The 19,001-nt window shown below is 35.4% G+C and overlaps 2 protein-coding genes across 6 annotated transcripts in view; both read right to left on the bottom strand.

Moving 5' to 3' along the window:
• CADM2 (cell adhesion molecule 2) overlaps positions 1-19,001 on the bottom strand; it is a 1,201,425-nt gene that overhangs the window by 668,685 nt on the left and 513,739 nt on the right. The gene's annotated exons all lie outside the window — the stretch shown is intronic.
• LOC122687423 (tRNA selenocysteine 1-associated protein 1-like) lies at positions 10,076-10,824 on the bottom strand. The gene has a single exon (XM_043892920.1). The coding sequence runs from the start codon at positions 10,740-10,742 to the stop codon at positions 10,152-10,154; it is 591 nt and encodes a 196-aa protein (XP_043748855.1). The 5' UTR covers positions 10,743-10,824; the 3' UTR covers positions 10,076-10,151.

The raw sequence follows: 19,001 nt of genomic DNA, 5'->3' as shown, positions 1-19,001 counted from the left end.
TTTTCAGCAGTACATCTTAGTTGGAATATGTCTGAAAATAAAAAATTGGTCAAAGTTGTATAGAAATAAATTGCCCTAATTTGCCTCTACACTACAGTATCAGCTGTTTTAAAAGTGGAAAATCTATGTTTGTCATTAAACAGTTTGACAGTTTGAATCCTGCATTATAGAAAGGAAGCTCTAAAACCAATGTGATCTTGTGAGGAAAACTTGTAATTTTTCATCTCTAGAACCAATGTGATCTTGTGAGGAGAACTTGCAATTTTTCAGTAAATGATCTGGAAGTTTTGAATTTAAATTTGTATACTGTTTTGTGTATATGAACTTTGCCCTGTGTCTGAATAAGGCTAGCCTTTCAATTTGACTATTTCTTAGGTTTCATAGACAGTATCATGATGAAACTGATTTTGAAAATCAAAGTAAATTTTATATTTGAGTAATGAGTTAAAATATTCTCATTAATAAAAATTCAAAAGAATTAGATAACAATTTTACCCTTTGAAAATGTACCTTGTATTAAAATAGCAAAGTAAAATAACAACACCATAAAAACATTTATGTTGTTGCTAACTTTTGGTAAAAACATAATAAGATATATTCATTATTATTGATATTAGCCATGTGAATATATTTAAGTTTTTTATCAGTTTACTCATTTTTCATATATACCCTGTCAACTTTCAAAATGGATTTTCAGCTGTTCCTAATAAAGTCATTCAAACAATGAAAATATTAAAGTACAAGAAGCAGAGAGAAAATCTAGAAGGTTGAGCACAAAATTATATTGGTGCATCCTGGAAGTTCAGGAAAAAGGGAACACATAATTAGAAATGATTATCTTATAATTATTGTACAGTTATAATTAAATGGATACTCAGATAAGGAAAACAGATTGATATTTTGTGCTACATCTTAAATAGATATACAAAAGACTCATGAATAATTTTTATACAGTTATCTCTACTCACATATGAAACCTAATAGCTAACTGTTACATAATACTGTCTATATGGCATTGTGTGGTCTAGAAATCTAATTTTATAGTGACTCAAGTAGGTATATGGTCAGAGCTCAGACAATGTCTAAGAATGGCTGCCAAATAGACTATCAATCTCAAGTATCATTTGTCTCAACCAGGCTTAGGCTGACTATATAATGAATGGTTCAAAATGGTGTCTGCTGATGCTAAACATTGCTGACTTTTTGTTATAAAATGCTTATAATCAGAAAATCAGCCAATATCAGCAGAGGTGTGTTTTGGATGCACTGACAGGCAGATCCAAAACACTCCTTTGAAAACAGCTTCTGATCTCTTTATGGAACAAAAATAGTTAGGTAAAGATGCAAATTTCTGCACTATGGAGCATGGAAAGAAGGTCATTTAATGTCATTTTAAAATTTTTGTCTGTGGTAGTCATTATTTTTCTTTTCACATACTTTTAAATGATATTGGTCTTGGCTGGGTTAGTTTGGGTACTTTATCTACTCTGTCGTTGATATCATGAGACAAAATTTCCCTAGAGATTGACCAGTATCTTTTATTTTATTTCCATGTGGAAGCCAGTCATATAATTGTTTGAGGTTATGGGCTTTGTGTTTCTACTGGCTGCTGTCCATCACTGAAAGAACTCAGTCATTAATAGAATACCCCTTCTACTGAGAAGACCTTTGTGAAGCTTCCAGTTGCCTCTAGAAGATCCTATGATATTAAGTAAGAGTTCTAATGGACATACTAAAAATGAGCATTCATATGTCACTCACAGTAAGAATTGTGTTAAATTGGTTTCTGTTGCAAGGCTTTCTTTGAATAATTTTACCCAAGCTATCAAGTCCATCCAGGCCTCAGGCTTATGTTCTTTAAACTGAGAGATTTTTTTCTACTTAACAACTTACAAGTTCTTTACTGGTAAAACTGTGACAGCACTTTCTTTGAAGACATCAGTAGGGTGGATGTAACAGAATAGTGTTTGATCACAATATAAAACCTGTTTTTGTCACTTAATTACTCATGCTATGAAAGATGAAGGTAATAAATGTGACAAAATAATAATTAGTGTAATTAGCAACAGGTACTGAGTTACTTAAAATATGTCCCCAAATACCCCTTACTTTTGAATTCAAAGAGAATTTCAAATCTTGTACATTTATGCTTTATTGTGGTTTAAATTTTTAAACTTTTAAACTAAATTAATGAGGTAGATTATCTTCATGGAAACTATATTGGGGAAAGCGTTTATTAAAATTCATTAACTTATTCAGAATACAATATAGACTACAACCGTGCTGACAACAGCAGGGAAGTTGTTTTGATTATGAGTATGGATCAAGCAATCAGCAAAGGCTTACACCAACCAAGTCACCATCAAAAGCTATGGCAGCTTTGAGACAATAAAACATCTTAGTAAGAAATAACCTATATTGCACCATTGTTTTTTGAAGCGTATATCATGATCTATGCTTATGTTTATATATGCTAATACTTGTTTAATAACTAATATTCCCTACTCAACTGTAAGTCCCCTAAATGCAAGAACAATGATTTTTGTACCCAATGTTTAAGCACTTCAGATTGGTTCATAGCAGGTGCTTGACAAATGTTTGTTGAATTAGTGGGTAAACATTATTGCGTGAATTTTGAATAAGTAAATTGAATGTGAATCTTTATTTTGTGTAAAGTATTTTGACACTATCATTTTGATGTAGTGAATAATTTAACTCCAGTCTTTTGACACCAGTGGATACTTTGATTCATATCTGGTTTCCATTACAAACATTATGCTTTTTTTTTCCCTTCAGACCTAAGAGCAGTAATGATTTTGCATTTTTTTCAGTTCTTTGATCATTAACTCCTTCATTCCCTAAGTAGCACTCTTTCAGTTTGATATCTATTTTCTTAGTGGGACTCTGACTACTAAAAGTGTTAATTATTTTTCCTGTATTTTGAAAAATTGCAACTGCAAGCTTGGTTTAATTTGGATACTCATTTACATTTAATAAACTTTCCTTTTATTAAGAAATAATATTGCCAACTACTTGTAACAGTTTTTACTATATGAAATATTGTCATTTTCAGTTTTAATGTTTACGGCTGTTTCTGCCTGTAATACTATAGTGAAATGGATGAAAGATTAATAACCAAACTTTCAGAGTATTCAGTCTGTGGAGAAGCTGTGACTATTTCCTTTCATATATTACAGTATTGTTCTATCATTTGAGATCAGTATATTTTAAATAAAATTCTTTCATACACCTCCTATAACTTTTAAAGTTGTACATTAAAGAAAATTTTAGGTAAGTAAAGACAAAAAAAATGAATATGTTTTACATTATTTTGATTCATATATAATCATTTTTCATACTATATATTTACTATCATTTAAAGTAGAATATAACAGCTAAAATCATACTAATTTAAGTACTTTTAATATACTAAAGGAAAACAGACACAAAAATAATATTAATATATGAAATTAATGTTAAAGGATTTAAAAAGACTGTGGAATTATTTTTTAAAAAAATATTATTTTTATCACATGCATTTATTTCATCAATGCATATCAGGAGAAAAGTATACAAGAAAAAATTAAATGAAATAATTTATGTCTTTAATTACCTACTTATATATACTAATGAAGTCATTTTATAATAAATAAGTAAAGGTTAACTTTGTGTGTGTGGTTTTTTTTTTTTTAATACTGACAGTTTTGCAACCTGTGAAACATATGGAGTGGGTAGCCTTTTACTTCTCTTGGGGAGCTTTCCAACCCAGGGATCAAACCCAGCTCTCTCACATTGCAGGCAGGTTCTTTACCAGCTGAGCCACAAGGGAAGCCAAGGATAATGGAGTGGGTAGCCTGTCCCTTCTTCAGCAGATCTTCCTGACTCAGAAATCGACCAGGAGTCTCCTGAATTGCAGGCGTGTTCTTTACCAACTGAACTATCAGGGAAGCCCAAAGAAATAAAGGTTAGCTGGGTGTTTTTGTTTGTTTGTTTTTAAATACTGACAGTTTTACAACCTGTGAAACACCAGACACTTTAAATTGTAAAATGCTATTTTGGTTAGGAAATTTATTTATTTACAAATGACTCTTCCAACCAAAATGTGTGTGTGTGTGTGTGTGTGTGTGTGTGTATTTAAGTCTGCATGTTTGTGTGTGTATATAAGTGTGATTCTTCCTTTTCATAAAATTATACTCTCATAACTTTTAGGCAAATTTTTGATAAAAAATGTTATTACTTTCCCAAAATGGTCACTGTTTCAAAAATAGAACAATGGGTAGTACATCACATCTTCTGCAACAAGACAACTTCTGAAACTGGAACTGCCCCTGACATTTCGTCTGTGGATTATTTCTTGGGATGAATCAGGGGAGAATTTCTACAGAGGCCTAAAGAAAGATAATTTTTTAAAAGATCTTTCAAAGAACAGACTGATAGCTTGGTACAACTATTTGTCTCTCCTTTTTTTTTTTTTTTTTTTAATTGCCTTAAACAACACTGGTACATGTTGAATACATTGGAAAATATGCAACAAATTAATAGCAAGATGAAAAGCAAATGAACAAAAAAAGAATAAAAAAGCAAGTGATGTTATAGATTTTGTGGATATCAGTAAGTTTTCTTTAATCCAAATTGTTCTCTTTCTACCTTATCTTTAAATATCCATTATTGCTGCTGTTGTTCTAGTAATGACATTTTTATATCATCTTAAAGGAAAGAGCGTAGCAGGACAAAAAGCATTTGACAAGATACTGTTAAGTCTTGCCTGTCAATTCTCACTCTGCCACTCACCTAGCAGATAAAAACTTGGGCAAAGACGCTGAAATTCTTGGGTATTTAATCTGCAAAATGGACCTAAAAAATCCTGTTAAACGATACTGGTGCTGTTCTAAGAATCAAACAAAACAATACTCTGAGAGCTTTTGAAACAACTACATGCTAGGAAAAGTGTTATTTGAGCCACAAAATCACATAAGAAAGTGTTGTGTAATGTAGATGATATTTCAAGTTAGAATGTAAGGAAGCATTGCTCTCTAATTTAAAGCCAAAGTCATCTAGACTTGCCGCAGAGTGAACTAGTGAAGCATTTAGCTTAGAAATTGAGTGCTTTGGACTGCACATAACTACTTTAAAACTCTTTTAAATAAATGCTTCCATATCATCCATTTCACAGGATGGATCCCTGGTGAAATGACACTTCACATTAATAGCTAAATTATTGACCACTGTTAATGTGTTCCTAAACACAAAATGGATTTAAAGATTTTTAGAATAACATTGTTGGGTAGTAATTTAAATAAAATGTCATTTTAAAGACACCAGCATTGTGCACAGAATAGCAAACAGAAAACTGACAATTCATTCATTCGCTATCCAAAAAAATTATCAGGAGCAAGTGCTGTGAACATTGCGGTGCTAGGTACTCAGATTTTTCAAAAGGTAAAAGACAATGAGTTTTTGGACTGGAAGGGACTATATGATGGGTCTGGTATCCCTATTTTACAAGGGAGTAGTTGAGGTATGCAGAAAATGTACAGAAAATGTGATGGGTCTTCTGAGATAGAACTCTGACTTCTGGATAGAATAAGCAGGAATATTTTCAATGGAGTTATAAAAATGCAAATTACAGATGATTATTAAACATTTTTGAAATATGTTCCTTTTCCTAAGTATTGGTGCAATCATAAGTAATTTGAGTATTGTGTGATTTCATTTTGCCCATTGGATCTCCATAAATCCTGCTATTTTTAAAATTTCTTAAAATATAGAAGCAGTCACAATTCTCCCCAACTGAAACAGCATAAACTTTTTAATGGTCTCATTTTTAAGTGTTCATTTTATGTTGAACACATTATACAAAGAAAATGTAAATTAAAGGACCACAATCTGTTTTCTTTAGCTGTATAGTGAGTGAAAGTCACTCGGTTATGTCCTACTATTTGTGACTCCATGGACAGCCGCTCGCCAGGCTCCTCTGTCCATGGAAATCTCCAGGCAAGAATACTGGAGTAGATTGCCATTCCCTTCTCCAGGGGATTCTCCTGACCCAGGGATTGAACCCAGGTCTCTTGCATTGCAGGCAGATTCTTTACCACATGAGCCACCAGGGTGTGCAAATATTTACTCTTAAGAACTTTTTATAGAATGCTAGATGTCAATATTCAATTGAATATTTAATTATCTACTTGTCTTTATAAGGTAAGATTCATAGCCAAAGTGTTGAAAGAATCTAGAGGTTATTTTAAAAAAACTAAATTAGCCTATCTGTTTATCTGTCATCTAATTTTCAAAACTATTCCAGTTAATGATATTTAAGCAGGAATTAAGGAGATTAGGAAATTTGTTTAAGAAATATACCTGAATTCTAATCCAGCTGTATATGAATTTGGAATTCATACTCTTTCCACTTTTTTTCAGACATGGTGTTTCAATTAATTATTTACTATTGTACAGCACTCTAAAAAAACCCCTAAACTGCAATTAAAAAATTGAACATATTTAGATACAATTATGATTTGCTTACATAAAGGTACCAATGAAACTATAGTCTGAGGTTTTATGCTTTTGTGAAATCATAAAATTTCAGAGCACCTAAATAGCAAGTGTACTTTCAAATGATATAATAAAATTAGTCATTCATCCTATATTTTATTTATTATAGCATTATTCTATATTCTTTTATTATTTATCTTGCATTTTCAATTTTTTTTTTTTTTTATCATACATGACTCCATTTATTTAGAATGTTCATGATAGTAAATCCAAAGTAGGTGAGTGGTTGCCAGGGACAGGATATTGGAGTGACTGCTAGTGGTTTCACAGGATTCTTCACTGGAATTAAACAGTGGTAATGGCTGCACAACTTTGTGGCTATTTTTATAAACTACTGCACACTTTAAAAGGGTGAATTTTATGTTATGTGAGTTACACCCTCCAAATAAAAACCAAAGAACCTGAGTTCTTACTGTATATCCTATTGTATTTCAGGACTTGTTTCATTGAGAACATTTCTCTACATCAATATTCTTAGAAAAAGACATAATTTATTTTTTTTTAAGAAAAAGACATAATTTAATAAAATTTTACCAGTATTTAATAAATCTCCTATTATTAGATATTTATCTGTATTGATATCATTGTGGGATAAAATCTTTCAGGTAAAATTGATTTCATGCATATGAACATTTTAGGAATTCTTTGTAGAAAGATAGTATATTTTAATTTGTATTTAAGTACTAGTATTAGCAGTGTGATGGTTACATTTTGTGTCAACTTGGTCAGGGTAGTGGTGACCAGTTGTTTGGTGAAACACCAGTCTAGATAAAGATATTCTGTAGATGTGATTCACATCTACAATCAGTTGACTTTAAGTAAAGGTGATTATTCTCAATAATGTGGGTGGGCCTTAGCCAACCAATTAAAGGCCTTAAACTGAGGATTCTCAAGGTAGGAATTCTACCTCTAGGTGCTAATATAGAAATCCTGCCTGAGCCTCCAGCTTGCTGAAGCACAGCACAGATTATAAATACATATATCCTTTCGGCTCTATTTCTCTGGAGAATCTTGACTAACACAAATAGTATATGCTTAAATTCTTTTCTCTTGTGGTTTATAGGCCATTTGCGCTTCTTTTGTAAGCTGTTTCCAACTTTCTCAGGCACTTGTAAGAATCAGTCAGTGCTGAATCAACCAATCAGTGGTGAATCTTTTCACCCATTGCAGGTGCCCATTCCTGCAACCAGAGGAATCCCTCTTGTAATTCTAATCTAAATTATGAGTTGAAATTTTGAGCATGTACAGCGAGCAGCTCCATACGTGAACTCCAGGAAAGCAGAGCATGACCAGTCTGGCCACTCCACTCAGTGCTGGTAATGGCATATGGCAACAGATTAGCAAAAGCCTCCAGCAAGGGCAAGCATCTTTGCTGCTGCTGTGTCTCCTCTTGGGTGTTTCTGGCCGAGCCACGCAGCTCTAGGGGTCTCAGTTCCTTGACCAGGGAGTGAACCCAGGCCATGGTGGTGAAAGCACCCGGCACTGGACCGCCAGCAAATTCCCAAGGACACATGTTTGGGTGTGCAGACGTCTACGGACGCACGGACAGTATAGCACCCTTCCTCACTTGGGTGACAGGGCCTGGAAGATGGCCTGCTGAACCCAAGGCACAGAAGAAGGATGACACACCCTCCTGGGCCCTGTTTCTGTGTGGCTATTAGGTTAAAATGGGAGGTGTTAGGGACTTCCCTGGTAGTCCAGTGGTTAGGGCTCCATGCTTTCACTGCCAAAGGTGTGGGTTCAATCCCCAATTGGGGAACTAAGATCCGGCCACCAAAAAAAAAAAATAAATAAAAGAGAGAGAGAGGCATTATAACTGTGGTAAAGAGCCTGAAGTCTGTGGCAAGACTGCAGGGTTCCAAGACAGTCTACCTCTTGCTACGATGTTGCAACTATGCTGACCTTGAACACGAAATCTAATTTGCTTTCTCTTCTGTAAAATCAGGATAATTAAGGTACTTACCTCAAAACCATTGTGAATGTCAAATGAGTTAATACCTGTAAAAGTGCTTAGAACAGTGCCCTGTACATAGTAAAACCTGTCAGCTATTAACTATTTAAGCTTCAGTTTTCTTTTCTGTAGAATGGGATTTATAAAGGAACCCATTCATCAAAGTGTTGATAGGTAGCAGTGCCTGCAAAACTACTGTAGTGGTGTTGGCTATAATAATGGATGATGAAGAAATAGAAAAACTCTAAAGAGTTACACACAAATATTGTTATAATCAGGATAATTTCTCTAAAAAGGAGGCAGTGCTTCTTGCAAGAAAAGGCAAGAGACTAAGGATAGAAAGACAGGGACTCCAGGTTGAACCTTGCTCCTAACTCACTGGGTGACCCTGAGAAGACCACGTGGCGCTCCAGCTCACCATCCCTCTACTGGAGCTCCGGGTCTGCCCAGCCCACCCCTACGGTCGCTGCTGCCACAATCAGGTGACATGTTCAGTGAAGTGCTTTAAAATGCTAGGAAATTTGTTTTCTGCCTACAGATGATGTTTCCTTTAAAGGATATTTTGCTTACAGATCACATTTTCCCTATGACCTTCTCTTGAAGAATAATTCTTAAAACAGACTTAAGATTTTAAACTTGGAGTCTTTTTGTACCTTAAAATAAAGGTTTATGTACTTAGAAATCGATGTCTGATTTTATTTTACTTCTTTAAACCTTAGGCCTAACATTCTGCTTGGAAATATGTTGAGAAAAATTAAAAAAAAAATTTTTTTTTTTATAATTTTCTCAAACCTTAGACTCCTTTAAAAGTATGAATATCTCATTTGAAAATATATTTGTCTGAAGGTCAGCAATTACTTTGGTTTTACTTTTTCTTTTGTTAAATTCAGTAAAAAATCATAACAAACACTTTTAATTTTAAATAAGCAATAATGACTATTACCATGTAGTGAAACTGGGGGGTGATTTTTAGTTTCTTCCTTATACTTTACTGTATTTTTCAAACTTTCAATCATAACTATTACTTGAAAGTGAGGAAAATATGTAATTTAAGATATATGGGGGGGAGTTCCTTGGTGGTCCAGTGGTTAAGAATCTGCCTTCCAATGTAGGGGTCTCCAGTTCAATCCCTAGTCAGGGACCTAAGATTCCACATGCTGCAGGGGAGCTAAGCCCACATGACAACTAAAGAGTCCGCACGCTCTAGAGCCTGTGCTCTGCAACTACAGAAAGACTGCTGGGATAGGTAACAAGGACTCAGCGTAGCTTAAAAAAAAAGTGTGGAAAAAAATCAAAACATGAAATTAAAAAAATTCTTTTACATGAATCTGACAAACTGTGAAACAAATATAAGGCAACGGAGTTTTTGGTTCAGACCTACATCCTAGGGTAGAACACCACGTGTCCAAGGAACATCGGGCTCCCTCTTCTGTTGCCCTCCAGGGAGATCTGGGATCCGTACTTCCCACTCAGGTGACATTCACATCTCACACAGAGTGAAGGGAGTCCTTTCTTACCTTCCAATGCATCATCTCCGACTTCCTCATACGTCTGCATGGTGGGTGTAGCCATACTGGGGGTAACTATAGCTGTAGCTGCCGGTGTTCCGGTCATAGCCCCACTGGGCGTAGTAGTTCTGCTACTGCTTCTAATACTGGTTGTAGCTATAACTGTACATTTGACTATATTCCACTGGCTTCACACGGCTCGCTTTGGGGATGGCCACGCTCAGCCGCACTGGTTTAGACCCCAGTCCTATGGCTCCCTGGCACTCTGTCAGGGCTCGCTTCTGTTCCAGCTCATCTGTGAATTTCACAAAACCATAACCCTTAGACACGCCTGTCTGGTCCAAAACCACCTTGCCTCCCCGACAGGAGGGGTAGACTTTGACGAAGAACTCATACAGCATGCCATCATCCACATCTGGGGTCAGATCCCCCACAAAGAGGGAGTATTCAGGGCTGTTATCTGTCTGTTTCCCATAAGTGGCGTAATTCAGTTTAAAACGCTTTGCAGGTGTGGCTCCTGGAAGGGGCTTCCCGTTGATTTTATGCAAACACTTCTCAGCTGTGGCCAAATCTGCAAATTCTACAAAGCAGTAGCCAGCCAGGATTCCAGTGAGGCGGTTTCGGATAATTTTGACGCTCATCACTGTCTCCCCCACGGTAGCAAAGGCTCTGGAGATGAAGTTCTCATCCATGTAGGGCTCCAGGTCGCCCATCCACAGGCTGGCCGCCATGCCCGCGGCCCCGCCGGGACTCTGTGGGGCCCCCGGACTGGCGCAGACGCGGGGGCCGCCAGGCCGGGACCTCCACGGAGCATGCGCCTCCTATTTAGCTTGCATTTTCAATTTATGTTCTAAATTGTTAACCTGAACAGCAGTCCTAAATCTATTGTTCAACATAAATTTCTATAATTTAATTTGAGATTAAAACTCATGTATGTGTACTTGTGTGTATTTATATGCAAGGTTATAACAGATAAAATAAAATAAAGTAATTGTTTCTGAGTTCCAGCAAGTAGGCATGGTGATGTATTTACTTCATTTATTGAATTGTATTTCTGAGACAAGTAAATTAGGTTGTGACTATACATGATATTAAAAAATTTTACTCTAGATGCTTTTAACAGTCCCCTACATGATGCAGTCCAAATACACCAAGAGTAAACATTTCTTTGGTTGATAGGTTTTTCTTTATTTGACGTTTTTGGTTTCATTGGAATAGAAAGGTTAATCCTTTAGATCTCACAGAAACCAGGCATGCAGCTCATTTATTCTGATGGGAAAAAACTTTTCAGTCTTGTTCTGTTTACCTATTTCCTAACCTTATTCTGACATCCCAGGCCTTTTACTTGCCAACCGTAAGGCAAGTACTCATTTAAAATTAAACCACTGGAACCAATTTGCATTGAAAGTGAAGCAGTCTGGTATGCTAGAAAGATCATTGAACTGGGACAAAAACGTCTAGTATCAACTGCTCTGCCATCTAGCTGAGAGACCATGGAAATCTACTTCTCTCCATTTTCCTTCATTTTCTCACTATCTGGAAAATGAAATATCTGTATTAATGTCTAAGTTTTCTTAGGCCCATAATATTCTCATGGACATATTAAAAATTTAAGAACTGAGAGTCTATTTTACACATTCACTTTAACATAAATTAATAGAATTAGTTTCAGGATAAAACAATCATATTTGTAAAATTGCATTGTATCTGATAAAGACTTTTTACAATCAAGTTTTAGGATCATGTTTCCAAATATTCTCCAGCTTTATTCTGTAACTTAAAACTGTTTAACACATAAGGAAACCTCATTCAAAGTAATTATTCCCAAACTTGTGTGAATAGCCATGATGCCTCTCTTGACATTGATAATTCGTACAAGTGCACTTTGACATAATAAAAGGAACACTTTCTAAACCTCTATGAGCTATTTAACTGTGATGAGCTAGTTTTTCAGTAAAGAAATATTCATCTAGACACTTATAAGCCAATTTTATCATTCATGGAACATTTTGAATACTTAAAAGGTCTTCATTTAATAGCCCTTATGAAAAACTATAAAATGAAATGCTGAAGACTAGTTTATCCTTAAAAACAAACAAACAAAAAAAGAACCCATAAGAATCAACATAAACTGGTAGAATAATGCAATTATAGAATTTGTTATTTATTAAAAAGTTATAGTCAGTTTCTAACCTTTCTTTGATGAATAAGACAACTAATGCCTATGTAGATTAAATGGCATATGACTTGGACGATGCCATGAATCTGTTTAAAGGAAAAATCAACATGTAGCACTATGTGTGTACACACACACACACATAAACACACAAATGCCAAGCACAGCAACTACTTTAAAGGGAGAATCACTAGATTTGACTGTGTTATACACAAACTGGCACTCTGTCATGTAAGACTGAATTTTTCAATTATTTGTTTAGAATCATGAAGATATATACTCAAGAGAAATAATAGACAATACAAATTTAAATAGTTTTATAAAAAGCAGAACACCAGTTGTAAGTCAAAATACAGCTAGCTACATTTGCTAAGATTATGTACAATTAAATAGTCATCTTTCATTTTGTTTTATATTCTTTCATATAACGCCTGGCACAGAGGCACCTAGGATAACAAATGAAGTTTTTGACTTGCCTTAATTAAAAACAAATAAGAACTTCTGCCTTATAACATACATTGGCCAATATAAAATTACTAACTAGACTTTAATGTTGAACAGAATCTCATAGACATGATGAAAAGGATACATTCAACCCATGCCTTTAAGTACAAACAAATATATAAAAGCCTTGGAACCCCTGAATCAGAAATGTTTTTGATTCAGCACAACAGACTATGATGTATTACTGAATGTCATTTGCTTAGTCACAGCACTGGGGCATGTAGGTAAGAAAAATTCTGTGAGAAGCTTTGCAAAATATAAATGTTTAAGCAATTCTTTTTAGCCACCACTTGTGGTGTAGATTGATTGCAATCTTGAATAAACAAGATGAATGAAGTGAAGGGTAACCACTGCTTTATCATTCTTTATGTAGGGTTTAGAACTACAGAATCCATTGCATATGTCCAGGGGGCAAAACTTTATGATTCTGAACAATGGGACCATATTTTAAAGTCACATTAAAAGCAAATTAATTCTTAAGCTTAGCAGAATGGAAATATTGAATGGAATCTAAAAATCAAGTAATTTACCATAGAACTAACATCATAATAAGGTTGCCGCTGTATGCGTGCTCAGTCATGTGAGACTCTGCGGCCCCGTGAACTGTAGCCCACCACGCTCCTCTGTCCATGGGATTTCCCAGGCAAGAATACTGAGTGCGTTGCATTTCCTTCCCCAGGATATCTTCCCAACCTAGGATCAAACACGTCTCCTATGTCTCTTGCATTAGCATGCAGATTCTTTACCACTGGGACACCTGGGAAGCTGTATGTTATCTCAAACTATATCTCAAACAGTTATCTCAAACTATAACATTGAAAATGTAAGTTGCTAAAATCTAAAATGTTCTCTTACATGTCATATTCCATTTCTCCATATACAGGTTTCCCAAATAGTTTCTCCCAGGATTTAACACTTACTCCTTGAATTGTAGATCTTCTCCTCTCAGGACGATATGGCAACTTAAAAATATCAATTCAACCCATGACATACTTTCAAGTTTTATTACTGTATGTACTATAAGTACAAAATTGAAAAATGTATTAATCCTGTTATTTAAATATTTAGCTAACAGAAGTGATATATAAACATATTACTAAAGAAGCACTTTAGCTAACAGAAGTGATATATAAACATATTACTAAAGAAGCACTGAAAATCTTTCATAAAATATTCTAATAATCTTTTTATCCTTATCTTCAAACACTAACTCTTTTTCAAATAAGGAAAGCTGAAATGCAGAGCAAATGTTTAATTTTCTGTCAGTCCGTGGTTAAATGATGTTACAAAAAAGATTTTCTGAAATCAGAGGAATTCATTTAGAAAGATCCAACTGACCATGGTCTTACTGTGACATAAATAATACTTTAAAAATACAATTATGTGACATTTTTATACCTCCTTATGGGCCTTGCTGAATACATAACTCTTCTGTAAATTTTAATTAAATTAATGCCCCAAACCCTGATTATACCTTTATTTTTATCACTGAATAACAAAGTTCATTTCATTAATTTATGAGTTCACTAATTTTTTACTTCCATGTTTAAAACACTCTGATAAATACAGTGGAGATAGAGAAAAGAAAAAAAGAAACAGATATCTGTCCTCAACAAATTTATAGTCTATTGGAGAAAGTAGGAAGTATCATACAGCTATACCACAGAGTAAAATGTAGTAGATGTTCATGTGAGATAAAATAGCATGGTGACTAACTAGGATGCCTACATCCCATTTGCAACTATTAAAATCAGAGAAACATTTGCAGAAGTTCAGCTTCTGGTCTGCACTTCTGAGGATGAACATATTTTCAACAGAGTCTCATATTTTACAAACATTATATATTATGTAACAAATAATTTCATATTATTTCAAAAAAGAGTTATTCCCTTTCATCTACTTAGTTTTTTCTTTCTTTCTTTCTTTTTTTTAATGCTCAACTCATGGTCACCCTTTCTGAGAAGGCAATCTATTATCTCATTGCATTGTGTTCAAATCTTAACCATAGCCTGTATCAAAATGCAATGTAATCATCTCTTCTTTTCAATCCCTTTCATTTCTGTCCCTTCCCTAAGATGGGAACTCTTCAATGTTGTCCTCCTGCTTCCAAAATGTAGAATGCCACTGACGTATTGCAGGTATTCAATAAATACTTGCAAAGTGAATAAATAGTACATAAACAAACTGAGTTCCTCAATAAATGACACTTCCTATCATATTTTAACTCATATTTAATATTAATTGAATCAAATTGCCCTTGAGACATACAGATGAGACTGACATATTTTTGTACAATTTTTATCTGTCTAAATATCATTACAGACAGCCTACTAGTATTCCATTTGACAGGGCATATTTTAAGAATTTTGCTGGATTAAATTTCACTTTCAGGGTACAACTTTTACAGTTTTACAGTAGAATATTTTTTCTACAGACTAATACAAATTCAGACTCTGCACTGAGTATACAAAGTATATGGTATTTTACTAGTATATTAAACAATTTTTGAAGCAAAACAATGGAAATCAAGTATAGTTTAATGAAAAGTGCAAGTGCTAGAGGTAGGCAGATCTAAATTTTCATATTAACTTTGCATCAGACTAGATGTTTCCTTCAGAAAATTATTGAAATTCCCAGAATGATTATACCCAAAACTGCTTTCTTTCAGGGTTATTGTGATACAGAAAATGTACTCATTTAATATGTGCTCATATTTAATAATAGTTATGATAATGATTATGATGATATTACTGATAGAGAATAGTAATAATGATAACAAACAGCACTTACAATTATTCACTCATTGTTCTAAATATTTATATCTACCATCTAAGGTTCAATGGGAACATGTCAAGAATGTCTTCCTTGTTAGACTGCAACCCCTGCTGGACACGTACAGATGGTGCTTGTATGTTCTTTAATGATTTGTATTAATTAATTCATCTAACAAATAAAAACTGTCATAGATGTGATCATAGGACAGGATTAGTCTGAAAAAAAAAAAAAAGCCCAGTACTCTTAGGGCTTAGTTACTATTTTGGAGATAGGCGATATGGGAAGGAAATAAGTAAATTATATAGTGTTATATGATGATAGATTCAGCAAATTATAATAGAAATTGTGGAAGTAAGAACTGAGGCTTGCAGTGTTAAATGACACAAGATGGGATGATTTCTGAAGGGAAATGACCTACCCTTACTTATGTGTCTGCAGGATCACCCTGGTTGCTGTGATGCAAGTTGATTTAGGGGAGCAAAACTTGAGAGTAGAAGCCAGAAGATGGCTATGTGGCTTTCGCAGTAACCCCAAGAAAGACATGGTGGTACTTTGGATCAATTCTACAGTACCAATTCTGTAGATGTTAACATATAATTTTTAAAGCCTGAAATATTTTCATGTAAAACCAGCAAGATTTTTAACGGGTAGTGTGTGGGGTACAAAAGAGGTTTTTTGGGACACAAGCAACTAGATAGTTGGAGTGGCTAATGTAGTTGCTTAGTTGCTCAGTCATGTCTGACTCTTTTGTCATCCCATGCACAGTAGCCCACTAGACTCCTCTGTCCATGGGATTTCCCAGGCAAGAATACTGGAGTGGGTTGTCATTTCCTTCTCCATAGGATCTTCCCAATCCAGAGATCGAACCTGGGTCTCCTGTATTGGCAGGCAGATTTTTACCACTGAGCTACCTGGGAAGATCCCCACTAGGTGGAAATTGGTTGTGAGGATGTGAATTAGGAGAAAATTTTAGGATTGATTAAGACTGAGATATCTGATGGATATCTACATGGACATGCTGAGTAGGCAACAAAGGAAAGATCTGAGCCAGAGATATAAATGAACTTAAAGCTATGAGACTTGAAGAGATAATCAAGGAATTGCAAGGAGAAAGGGGTTCATGGGCAGATATTGGATGCTTCAGCGTTGTCAATCAGTAAGAAGAGAAGGAATAAAGTGCCTGTTGGGCTTTCCAGGTGGCACTAGTTGTAAAGAACCCACCTGCCACTGCAGAAGACACAGCCGCAGGAGCCATGGGCTTGATCCCTGGGTTGAAAAGATCACCTAGGGTAAGAAATAGCAACTCACTCCAGTATTCTTGCTGGAAAATACCGTGGACAGAAGAGCCTGGCAGGCTACAGTCCATGGGGCTGCAAAGAGCTGGACACAATTGAGTGACCAAGCACCACCACCAAGGAGTGGCCACTTAGGCTGAAACAGAGTCAATCAGGGTTGAGTTATCATGGAGGGGTAGAGTAATCATCTAGGTCCTAACTGCCAATCAGTCAAGTAATATGAAAAATAGAAAAGTGGATTTCACAGTGTAGAAGGCATTGATGATCTTAACAAAAACAGAATTCGTAAAGGAGTGAGAATAAGTCTGAAGGGAATTAGCTTGACAAAGAAAGAGAAGAAAGCACTAAAATGATCTCTTTTGAGGAGTTTGACTGTAAATATGTGCAGAGAAATGAGGTGGGGCTGGAGAATATACTGAGGTGCACCACAGCCCTTCAAAAGGTTAGTTAGTTTTACTGAAACATGAGTTTTATGAGTATTATTTTCCTATAATTTGTTCCATAGCACCAATTCAGTAAAATATGTTTTCATATAACTTATGGGTAAAATTATAGTAGGTTTGTGATACATATAATTTAAATTTACTTAATAATTCATAATTCAATTAAAAGAAAAAAAACATGAAATAATTGTGTAACATGCAGCATTTACACCCTGTTTGAAGTATATAAGAAATCAAACTTGCTCTGAATTCAGCCCAATGTTATTAATTATAATATAGCTTGTTAAACAATTGAGTATATTGGTTTTCTTTACAGAATTGTATGGTGATTATTTATAGAATAGGTTTAAACAATTTATTGTTGTTTTTCAGTTTCTCAGTCATGTCCAGCTCTTTGAGACCCATGGGCTGCAGCACGCCAGGCTTCCCTGTCCTTCCCCATCTGAAGAGTTTGCTCAAACTCATATCCACTGAGTCAGTGCTGCCATCCAAACATCTCATCTTCTGTTTTCTCATTCTCCTCCTGCCTCAGTCTTTCCCAGAATCAGGATTTTTTTCAATGAGTCAGCTCTTCGCATCAGGTGGCCAAAGTACTGGAGTTTCACCATCAGTCCTTCCAATGAATATTCAGGACTGATTTCCTTTAGGAGGGATTGGTTTGATCTTGCAGTCCAAGGGACTCTCAAGAGTCTTCTCCAACACCACAGTTTGAAAGCATCAATTCTTTGGTGCTCAGCTTTCTTTATGGTCCAACTCTCACAAGTCATCAATATATAGCTACTGAAAAAGACAGTTTTGACTAGACATACTTTTGTCATCAAAGTATTGTCTCTGTTTTTAATAATCTGTCTAGATTTGTCATAACTTTTCTTCCAAGGAGCAAGCGTCTTTTATTTCATGGCTTTAGTCACTATCACCAGTGATTTTGGAGCCCAAGAAAATAAACTCTTACTGCTTCCATTGTTACGCAAACTATTTGGCACAAAATGATGGGACCAGATGCCATGATCTTAGTTTTTTGACTGTTGAGTGTTAAGCCAGTTTATTCACTCTCCTCTTTTACTCTCATCAAGAGGCTCTTTAGTTTGTTTCTCTTCAATTTCTGCCAAAAGGGTGGTTCCATCTGCGTATCTGAAGTTATTGGTATTTCTCCTGGCAATCTTTATTCCAGCTTGTGCTTCATCCAGGCTGGCATTTTGCATGATGAACTCTGCAAATAAGTTAAATAAGCAAGGTGACAGGATACAACCTTGATGTATTCCTTTCCCAGTTTGGAACCAGCCCATTGTTCGATGTCAGTTTCTAACTGTTGCTTCTTGCCACGCATACAGGTTTCTCAAGAGGCAGGGAAGATGATCTGATAGTCCCATCTCTTGAAGAATTTTCCACAGTTTGTTGTCAAAGGTTTTAGCATAGTCAGTGGAGCAGAAGTATTTTTTTTTAATTATTTTGCTTTTTCTATGATCCAGTTAGTTCAATTCAGTTGCTCAGTCATGTCTGACTCCTTGTGGCCCCGTGAACTGCAGCATGCCAGGCCTCCCTGTCCATCACCAACTCCCGGAGTCCACCCAAACCCATGTCCATCGAGTCAGTGGATGCCATCCAACCATCTCATTGTCTGTTGTCCCCTTCTCCTCCTGCCCTCAATCTTTCCCAGCATTGGGGTCTTTTCAAATGAGTCAGCTCTTCACATCAGGTGGCAAAGTATTGGAGTTTCAGCTTCGACATCAGTCCTTCCAATGAACACCTGGGACTGATCTCCTTTAGGATGGACTGGTTGGATCTCCTTGCAGTCCA

Source organism: Cervus elaphus, chromosome 31, assembly GCF_910594005.1.
Source record: "Cervus elaphus chromosome 31, mCerEla1.1, whole genome shotgun sequence".
Taxonomy (NCBI): Eukaryota; Metazoa; Chordata; class Mammalia; order Artiodactyla; family Cervidae; genus Cervus; species Cervus elaphus.
This window is presented reverse-complemented; position numbering and strand designations above follow the sequence as displayed.

Coding starts and splice junctions, on each gene's coding strand:
- LOC122687423 (XM_043892920.1), bottom strand. CDS start 10,742: ATGGCGGCCAGCCTGTGGATGGGCGACCTGGAGCCCTACATGGATGAG.